This window comes from Caenorhabditis briggsae, assembly GCF_000004555.2.
Source record: "Caenorhabditis briggsae complete genome, chrIV, whole genome shotgun sequence".
Lineage (NCBI taxonomy): Eukaryota > Metazoa > Nematoda > Chromadorea > Rhabditida > Rhabditidae > Caenorhabditis > Caenorhabditis briggsae.
Window position 1 is genome coordinate 11549680 of NC_013487.2, and position 10989 is coordinate 11560668.

A 10989-nucleotide genomic window follows, 5' to 3' on the forward strand; every position below is an offset into this window, starting at 1 on the left:
AAAATTGAAAAACGCTCTTTTTCTTCGCCTTTTTAATACTATATTTGTGCCAACTGTCAGTTCTGGTGGCAGGTGTCTCTCTATATATGACACACCTTTTTGTTAGTACTGTTGTGTTGTTTAGTTATCCGTTTAGGAGACTTAACGAGATTTTCCGAATATTTAGATCATATGTTTTTGGTTTGAAACATCAAGTTTGAAGTTCGATCGTTTGAGGAGCGACCTCGAAAATCGAAAGTGACAAAAAACCAGTTTTGACCTTATGAAAACATTAGTTTTTCGTCTTGACCAGATGATCTATCACTTGAGACTTCTATTTTAAAAATCGGATCTGTGGAAGAGAAACGCTGGTGGCCGAAGGGTCCCACAACGACAACTACCTAAAAATGTTGTTATTTTCTGAATTAGTTTTCTCGTTTTTCATGCGCGTTGAGTCAATTTTTTCACTAGTAAAAACTGTGTAACTCGAGATTTAAAAAACCTAAAAATTTTTTTTTGGGTTACTGTACTTGTCGTTTTGGATCCTTCGGTCACCGGCTTTTCTCTTCCACGGGACGACGTGACACGTGATCTCCACTTTCCACGGTAGCCAGCTCGCAGCCACCTCGCAGCCAACATCATGAAACTTTACAGTAATCTGTTCTTCAGCCTCTTCGTCGTTTTTTCTTCTTTCTCAGCTCAATAGGAATTTGTAAACATATAGCGCGTGCCAGAGTCAAGCTGCTCAAATCTCTCCTCCTCATCCTTCTTCTTCTTTTTTGATCATCTGCTTTTTCTCATCTATTTTAGAATTCTCTGTTATCTGTGTTCTGGTTCTCGTCCTCTCTTTCTCCTTTTCATTACCCTCGCATCTTTTTTCTTTTTCAGAATCACCCAAACGACAAACATGCCGAACTGCCCACGTTGCCAGAAGCCTGTCTATTTTGGTAAGAATCTGATATTCTATGACATTTCGAGTATGTTCATTATTCAGCCGAACGCGTCACCTCGATTGGATCCGACTGGCACCGCCCATGTCTTCGTTGCGAGAACGAAGCATGCAAGAAGACGTTGGCTGCTGGAAGTCACTCTGAGGTACTAGGAGAGAATATTCAGAAGACGTTGTTGACTTTCAGAGAGAGGGAAAGCCATACTGCAACCGCTGCTACGGAGCAATGTTTGGACCACGTGGATACGGTCATGGAGGTGTCGAATCGCACACTTTCCATCAAGGACAGACGACTGGACAGGTTAGGAAAACTTTTTTAGTTTCTTGTTGTAGAAAATTCAATTTTAAGCATTTTTGTAGCTGAAAATAGCTCTAACCGCTCTTGAGATATAACCCCTGAAAGAAAAGAGCCCGGCGAAAAGAGTGTCTCTGTCTCTCTGCGTCTCTAACTTGAGCAAGATTCTAATTATCAATAAGTTGTTGACTACAAAATTATAGGAAATTGAATTTTAAACATTTTTGTAGTTGAAAATATTTTGGTAACTTTAACCTCTCTTGAGATATAACCCCTGATAGAGAATCCAGAAAAGTGATTGTCTCTGCTTCTCTGCATCTCCAACTCTCTAACAGTGAGAGCTATCAAAAAGTTGTAAACTACAGAAATTAGTGAAATTTTGTTTCACACATTTTTGTAGTTTACAAACGTTCAATAGCTTTTGCCGCTTTTGAGATATAACCCCTGAAAGAAGAATGCCCAGAGAAATGAGTGTCTCTGTATCTCGGTTGCTCTAACTCTCGAACGGTTAGAGCACACAAAAAATTATTGAGTACAAATATGTAGGAAATTTTATTCTTAACATTTTCAGAGTTAACAAAATGTAAAATCTTATCTTCTAGACCTAAATGTGTGGGATTGTTAGGATCTACATTGTTGTATCCTGTGGTCCAGGCATGATAGGAGACACAGGAAGGGTAGAGAGTGGTTATAATGAAAGTCTTTATTCAGGGACAATACAGAAACTGATCTTGAGAACTTAGGAGTTTTCAAGAGACAAAAAATCCACGTGTAATATGTGGAGGAAATAGAAAGGGTTAGTGAACCAGGGTAGTTCACGTCACCAAATAATAATAATACATTCAACTTATAAGAATAGGCGTAGAATGTAACACCTCCCTTTTTAAGTTGAAAGAGAAAGATGAATAGAGGTACAGAAATTAATTATACGGTTTCTGACTCGGCTGCACGACCAGTCGTTGAGGTTGCCTGGTGATGCGGGTAGACTTCCGGGGCATCGGAGTGGGTGGAGTCGGTACTGGAGATTCTGGAGCGGTGGAACTGGTTAGAGCTGGAGCGGGTGTTGGTGTCACATCAATTGGATCCATCAGGTCCAGTGGCACGTCTATGTGGATTGGATTGTCGCGTCGACGGAGTTGATTGGCGTTTCTGATCCATACAGTATCCTTGACGAGCACTCGATACAACGTTCGTCCAATGCGTCTTTGAATGATTCCTGGAATCCAAGTGGTAGTATTTATGCTACTGAAGTTTTTAACATAAACCTTTTCATCGGCTATAAAACTGCGTCGCCGGGCACCATGCTGTTTGTTGAACTACTTCTCCATCTCTGTGTCATGCGAGACGAGAAGTTGGTCGTTGGGAAGCAATTGATCCAAGAAGGTGCTGATCTTCCGACCAATGAAGTTCTCAGCAGGTGTGGTGCCATCTGGGCTGGATAAGCAAGGAGTGGAGCGGTAGTTCTGGAGGAACACATATAAGGCAGTATCTGTGTTTTCCTCCCCCTTCAACTTGCCTAATCCCCTTTTCAGGGTATCCACAAATCTTTCTGCTTGTCCTCCCATTTGACTGAGGATGGAACGGTGGTGATCGCAGGTGACTGATTCCTCGATCTTTGCAGAAGCTTTGAAATTGAGATGACGCGAATTGTGTGCCGTTGTCGGTCACCAGTGTCTCCGGATCTCCAAATTGTGCAAAAATTCGTCTCAATATGTTGGTAGTAGCTGTGGATGTTATGGATGTGGTTGGGATGACTTCTGGCCATTTGGAAAATGCGTCCACGATTACCAAGTAGTAGCGTCCATCAACTGGTCCGGCATAGTCGCAGTGAACACGTTGCCATGGAGCTGTTGAAATCGGCCAGGAGCACAAAGTATTTTTTGTTGGATTTTTAGAAACAGAAGCACATTCATCACAATTACGTACCATTTTCTCGATATCCTTATCAATGGCTGGCCAATAGACTAGTGATCTTGCCAATTGTTTCATCCTCACAATTCCTGGGTGAGCACGATGTATCATTTTGAGGACTCGGGATCTCAGAGCATGTGGTATCACGATTCGTCCATTGAACATCAAACATTCGGACACGATGGAGAGTTGATCACGTCGGTTGTGGGAAAGAGATAATTGTGAAGTTTTATCAGAGATTTTGGGCCACGAATCTGAGATAGTGTACTGGTATACTTGATTCAGCAGAGGATCCTTCTTGGACGATGCTCGAATCATTTTAGCAGTCACAGGCAATTGATCACATGTTGTAACCAGATTTGTCAAGACTTCCGATTCCACTTGAGCAATCACACGATTCTCACATTCCGTCTGTTGGATTTGTTCGGAGATCAGTCTTGACAGGGCATCAGCTTGGCCAAAATCATGAGTGTTGACGTATTCGATCGAGAAGTCGTAGTTGAGCAGGATGATCGGCCAACGCTGGAGACGGTTAGCACTATAAAGGGGTATACCTTTTTTATCTCCAAAAATCGATAGTAATGGCTTGTGGTCCGTCTTGAGTGTGAAGTGACGGCCATAGATGAATTTGTGGAACTTAGTGACAGCCGTGATGAGACCAAAAACTTCTTTCTCAATCTGACTGTAGTTCCGTTGTGGTGCTGTGAGAGCTTTGCTGATGTGGTAGATTGCCTTCTCGGAGCCATCTGGAAATCTATGAGAGATTACAGCACCAATACCGTATTGAGAGGCGTCGGCAGAGATGATGGTCGGGAGGTTCGGATCATAATGTGTTAACAGCAAATCGGAACGAAGAATCTGCTTGACGCGGTAGAATGAAAATTGACATTGAGGAGTCCATTGGAATTTGACATCCTTCTTTGTAAGGGCATCCAATGGTATGCGAAGCTTGAACAACTCCGAGACAAAAGATCCGTAGAACTGAATGGATCCTAAAAATGATCGGACTTGGCTGTCATTTGTTGGTGGTGGCATCTGATCAATGGCTGCTATCTTCTCCGGATCCGGTCTTCTACCATCTGAATCGATGACGAACCCCAAAAATGTGATCCTTTCCATCAAGAATGTGCACTTTTCCAGTCTGATCCGAAATCCATAGTCATTGATCCGCTTCATCAGTGTCATTAGTCTCTTGTTGTGTTCTTCAATGGTAGAACCCGAAATGATGATATCATCAAGGTATGCTGCAGTGCCATCGAGACCCGTGATCATAGAATCCATCACTTGCTGGAACGATCCTGGAGCCGACTTAATGAAAGTCTTTATTCAGGGACAATACAGATACTGATCTTGAGAACTTAGGAGTTCTCAAGAGACAAGAAATCCACGTGTAATATGTGGAGGAAATAGAAAGGGTTAGTGAACCAGGGTAGTTCACGTCACCAAATAATAATAATACATTCAACTTATAAGAATAGGCGTAGAATGTAACATACATATATCAGACTAACCCCTTTTAACCCTAAAACAGAATGGTTCAGTTTCTTTTTCCATTCAATAGTTTTTACCATTTTCAGGTTTAAGTCATCCACATCTTCAACTCCTCTCCCTCAAGTTCAACCACATACAATTCGAAATAGCCGAATTCTCGTACCAAGTCGCCACATCGTCACCTACTATTAAAGTTCTTAATAATTGTTGCCACTTTTTCTTTTTTCTGAGAAATCACTTTTATATGGCATCCACATTCCTTCTTCTTATTCCGAGATAATAAAGAGCATCATTCTAAATACGAATCTTTGAGCTGAAATTGACGCAAAAGGAATACATGGAATATAGGGCTTCTCTAGAATTAGATTCTTTGAAAATAGGCGGAGCAGACAGACAAAGATAAGAAGTCATCCTACAGGTCAGGGAATTTAAAGTGAATCAGAAGCGGATAGGTTTTGTGTATCGTCATGAATAACGATATCAGATGGTATTGAGAAACAGCTAAGGAAAAATTCTCTGAGTCTCCATTTCTCTTGTACTATTTCCACAATGCTCTAATCCTGGAAGAGCTCATCTAATATCCAATAATAATCCGCCTATTTTTTTCTTATCATTCACACCTTCCAGGAGTCATATCTAAGACTTTTTCCCCTATTCTTTTTACTCTAAAAAATCGATTTTGAAAAAAATGGCACCAAGAAATCAGAGAAGATATCGACGGGGTCAAGAGATGACTTGGAGAGAAAAATGGACGATTTTTAGACATAATAGAAGAAAAGCAAGTCAGTGTTACCTTACTTTTGTTCTATTTTCTATTCAATTTCTATTCACAGGTTGGCATGAATTGATTGCTTATGGTATTATTCTAAATGTGTTCGGTGCTGCTTTATTGCTTATAAAAGCACAATTGGACAAGGATGTGATAAAAGCAGCGGTGGATCAAAAGTTTCGAGATGCTGGAATTCGTGTGAATTCCACAGATGGAACTGATGAAGAAGAAGAAATCACAGAGCCAAGTGCAGTTCTTCTTGTTATGATCACAATGGGAGGGAGAATGGCAAATGTTGTGGGAACTATGAAGTTGTATAAGGTCAGTTTTTAATATATAAGTAGAGAAACTAGCCAAATTGACAATTTCCTAAACCATGTACAGTATATCTTTATCATATTTATAAAGAAGTATCAGTACCGTATTTTCTCTAATAGAAGCCCACCTAAACCATCCACTTTGAGCCCATGTATTTCGATTCCTGTTAAAGGTATCAAAAAGTAGTTTACTAATAAAATGTTACAAAAAAATCAGTGCCATTTTATCAGTTGACAATTTTTTGATATCTTTCATAGAAATCGAGACTATTGAGATCAAAGTTTATGGTTTAGGCTCCTATTAGGTAGTCCAGAAATTAGGGAGAATCCTTGGAAATGTTCATGTAATGGATCTGGAAATATTATATATGAAAGTTTTCATATTAGAAATTGTACATTCAACTATAACAAAGACATTTTTCATCAGAATAAGCCTAAAACTTGATTTCTTTTCTTGTCCGTTCTATTCAATTTCAATAATTTTTTTTCCTTGCACCCAGTATACCGTATTTTTTCAATCTGAAGAAATTCTAGATGATGACCTGGATGTGGAGTATATGTTACAAAAAAAATAAGTTTAAACAATTTTATTGATAAAGAATCAAAAATACCGTATATCCTCTAACGAGAGAAGCCTACCCAAACCGTCAACTTTGAGCTCAATTATCTCAATTCCTGTGAAAGATATCAACAATTTGTCAACTGATATTATGATAAATAAGTTATCAGTTTACAAATTTTTGATATCTCTCATAGGAATCGAGATAATTAACATCAAAGTTGACGCTTATGAGGGGCTTCTATAATCGAAAGTACGGTACATAAATCTTTCATTGAAACCCGTACGATACGACTATTCACCAAAAGACTTTTCAATTTTACAACAATTTCGAAGTTTTCAGGGACTTGGAAAGTATTTATCGGATCGAAAAAGGAAAAAGTTCCAATCGACGACTGAAAGAATTCAAAACGGCGAAGCCGAAACTGAATGCACCGAACTTCTTGCTGATTGCTGTCAAGTTTGTTAATATACTTTTTCAATAACGTGTTTTGTTGGACGGGTATCTGTAAACTTTTACAATAAAATTTTCATATTTGCTTTTTTCCAAAATTTCGAAACGAAAAGCATTTTTATTCTTGAAAATACAAAAGTATATACAAAGTAGTTTTCAAGCAGAGCACAATCCATTCTATTGGCTGGATGCTCCGTACTGCAAAACCTTAGTGACAATCTGTTTATTGTCTTCTGAAATTGCTGCTCGACACGTGACGACAATTTGTCTTCCTGGTTCTCCAACTGAAAAAAAAACAGAGAATATCAAAATAAGATTACGGACGACAGTCAACACAAACCACGAAGTCTTGAGCAGTTCTCGATTATCTTGTTCAGACGTCTCAGAGATTTCACACATCTTTCTTGATTGTTCCATCTGAAATGTTTTTTCTAGATTCTCGCCACTTCCATAATATAATCGGTACCTTAGCTGAGCAGCTTGTCTTGCTGCAGCATCGTTTGCTTTCAGACGGATATAAAACTTTCTGGCATCGGGTCTATAAAAAGATTAAAGAAAAATATGAAAGGTCGGGGATTATCACTGACATATCATCAATAGCAATGGAATCCTCGGCACGTATCAATATCTCTTTGACGGCTGCCTGCCTTTCTTGCAATTCAGCAGTTAGTCTGTCACGAACTTCGGTCATTGGTTCCAACTGCAAAAAATTGTTTTCTTTGAATAAAAACAATAAATGATATTTTTCTTAATCATCAACACAGTAGGTGTAAATCCGCTTTAGGATCATTCCATGATGTCCGAGAAGATGAAGAAAGGATTTGAAAAATTCTCACCTCCTCCAAAATCTCTTCAGCCTCCTTGAATACATCGGGAAAGTTTGCAACACATTCCATGTGTTGAATTTGGAAGAAACTGGCATAACTCTGGACAAGAGCTCCCATCGTTTCAATGTCATCATGGTAAATTGTAAATGTTTTATCGGATTGTGTTATTTTGAACATCAACGATTTCTCGTGTTTTGGTCGAAGTCCCATGAATTTGAACTCTCCTTCTGGCTCATCAAACATATCCAACAGCGACGCATCAATTGTGAAACTTTCGGATACCCATTCAGAGAGCTGTAAATTCTATGAAAATGACACTGAAACAACAGAAAGATCCACCTTTGCAGCTCTGGTATTGATGTCAAATTTAATGAATCCAGTTGGCATAATGAAGAATTTCGAGTACTCGGCTTTCAATGGTGTGAACCTACAGAACCGGGGCAGGATTCTTGTATTTTCCATGACCATCAGCTTGTTTCTATAATTAAAATCTTGATCTATTTTCCTCCGTTTGTTTACTTACGAATCAACATGTCCCAGGAACACTTTTGTATGCAAATCATTAGTTGAATCCTTGTCGATAACTAATGGAATATCAATGGCACTTCGGGATTGATGTTCGTTTGGTGGGATCCTTAATAAATTTTTTTTATAATTTGGAACTGTTAGAAAAAAAGTGGCCTAACTTTCTAGAAAAAAAGTGGCCTAACTTCCACAAATGGTCTGACATGTATATGATGTGTTTTCTAGGCCGCAAACTTTTATGAGCCTGATACTTGGTCTGTTTTTCTGCGATTCTAACATTTTGGTCAAACTTTTACAAGTTGATTTTTCGAGGCCACCATGGTAAATGTCCTAGATTTCCTAGGCCTATTTGACATGGTGGCCTAACATTCGCGATAATGGCCTGATATTGAACATGTGTTTTCTAGGCCATTTTAACATGGCGGCCTAACTTTAACAAGTTGATTCTTCTAGGCCACCAATTTTTATGGCTCAGAAATGACCCGATATTTACTTGGTGGGTTTCCTAGGCCATTTCGACATGGTGGCCTAACTTTCGCGAGTTTAATTTCCTAGGCCACCAACTTTTTTTAGAAATGACCTGATTTTCAGAAATGACCTGATTTTCAGCCTAGGAAACTCAACTTACAGATATTAGGCCATTATGGCAAAACGGCTTAGAACGCTCCGAGCCCAGTTTGTGGTTCGAACTTTCGAAAATTTTCAAAATCTGTCGTTTTCAAAAAATTCATTTTCAAAGACACACACTATCTACCAACCATATGTAGGATTCTCCTTCGAACAGGCCCTCCGCAAAAATCAAAACTCCACGAATAGGAATGTTATGAGTAGCTTCGACACGCAGACTCAATAGTTGTACTTCACAGTTTACAATGAACATGACGCCAACTTCTGTATCTGCAGGAATTCTGAAATCTCCAGCTTTTTCTGCCTCTGTCATCTGCTCCTCCTGCTCATAATTAGAGAGCTCCATCTGAAAAAAAAGTTTATGCCAATCTGATCAACTTCTCAACAAACCATCAAATTATGTTTCTTCTGACCAAACTCTCTGATCATTTGCTGTGTTTTATCCACTGCTCCACTCGTCGCTTTTTGCACTTTGAATGTTTTAGCCTTTCCATCGAGACAAACTACAGTAATCGTCGCGTCTTCTGCATTTCTGCTACACGTGGCAGATGCCACTGGAGTTGGAACGGAATCCCGAGACAGAACTTCTCCATTGTGTGCAAATCGCAAATCGACTTTTCCTTGTTTCCAGACAACAACCATCAACCCTTGTTCCTCGATATTGAAGATTTTCGAAACATTCGATTTGGATTTGATTCTCCACTGTCTCTCTTTCATCACATAAGTTCCGATAGTTCCGTTATTTAGAGAATATGCAAAACATCCGTTTGTCACATGAGCAAGACTTGTTATTTCATCTGTCTCCATCAGTTCAGCTCTCATTAAATCGTTTTTGAACACTCTTATTTCAAAATCCGGTGATCCAATGACCAATTCAGTTTCTCCATCTCCGTCGTAATCACTCAGACACATTGTTGTCACTTGATCTCCAGTTACTGTCCAATACGTGTTAGCACCAGTTTTATCAAATCCCCAGATGCAACAATTTCCTCCACAGTATATGGCTTCTTCAAGATCTCCCAGTTTTCCGTACTGAAAAAGTTTAATATAGGTTAGAAAGAACTACTGAAACTTACTGCAAAACAGTTGACGCCATCTGGAACATCGTTTCGAAACACTGTGAGATTATTGTGCACATCATAGCAGATAACACTGGCATCAGTTCCAATTACAATACAATCATATCCATCTCCGATTGGAGCTGCGGCAATGCAACGAATGGTTTCAGTGATGTTGAGTGGAGATTCAACGTCTGTAAATTAACTGATAAGGATTTTTATACAAGCTTTAATTTCGAAATTCCAAAGTTTATAAAAAATGGTTCAAAATTCTGCATATATATTCCAAAATTCATTTAAAATGATCTGAACTTCATGAAAAAAGGTCCGAAATTCCTCAAAAAATGGTCTGAAACTCGAAAATTGATTACCTTTGATGATAACTTTGTTGGTCATAGAAACAGCAACAATTGTCTCAACGCCACGTGGCTCCAGAATCGCCGACACAACGCACCCTTCCATAATTCTTTGATTGAGAGAAAAGTTGAATACACTTTTGAGTTCGACATTTTCGTCGAAATGGGGTACTTGACTTGAATCTCCGATCTCGAACTGTTCTTCCGGAGTCTCATCCCCGTCCATTTTGAAAAAAAAACCAGGAAAAAGAAGTGAGAGGGGAGAAAAGGTAAAGAGAAGCTTGTGTTGGCTCCGTTGCCATGGATATCGGAGGAAGAGGAAAGAGAGACTGAGAAACAGAAAAAGGGGGAATTTAAATGTAGGATGTTAAAAGAGAACAATAATTGAAAGCACATATTTTGTTAATTTTTGAACTTTTCATTTATCGTATAACCTGTAATTGAAGGGCCCCTTTAATAGAAGGGCCCCTCTCATAGAAGGGCCCTCCGAGAGGGGATTGGAAAAATATAAGGTCCCCCTGTAATAGAAGGGCCTCCTGTAAAGAAGTACCCATCCAAAATGTGTCATGAAATTAAAAAATTTCCGTACGTTTTCAGTGAAAAATACACCAGGAATTCTAAAATTTCGTAGAATTTTTTGAAACACTATTTTTGATTGAAAAACTTCCACAATTTTGGTGAGATTGACAGATTTTCACGAATTCCACCGAAAATTCGTCCATATATTTTCGTATCTGCTGATTTGAAATCATAATTTGAACTGAAATTTCAAAAAATCATTCTCTCCGATAATTTCCAAATTTTCTCACCCAACAAAAAATCTGCTCAATTTTTGGTTTTATTTGAAATTGTTAAGTCAGTAGAAAACTCAA

At 38.8% G+C, this 10989-nt stretch overlaps 2 protein-coding genes across 2 annotated transcripts; one reads left to right on the forward strand and one right to left on the reverse strand.

The window, feature by feature from the left end:
• Positions 1-886: 886 nt before the first annotated feature.
• Positions 887-6739, forward strand: Cbr-exc-9 (the record flags this gene model as incomplete). The annotated part of the gene is made up of 4 exons (XM_045235939.1): positions 887-926; positions 1116-1229; positions 5459-5715; positions 6614-6739. 4 exons carry the CDS (start codon positions 887-889, stop codon positions 6737-6739), a joined length of 537 nt encoding a protein of 178 aa, XP_045096264.1.
• Positions 6740-6901: 162 nt separating this feature from the next.
• Positions 6902-10343, reverse strand: Cbr-bbs-2 (the record flags this gene model as incomplete). The annotated part of the gene is made up of 9 exons (XM_045235940.1): positions 6902-7262; positions 7312-7424; positions 7561-7845; positions 7891-8029; positions 8075-8213; positions 8824-9049; positions 9094-9735; positions 9780-9955; positions 10133-10343. The coding sequence occupies 9 exons, from the start codon at positions 10341-10343 to the stop codon at positions 6902-6904; spliced, it is 2292 nt and encodes a 763-aa protein (XP_045096265.1).
• Between the last annotated feature and the right edge of the window lie 646 nt (positions 10344-10989).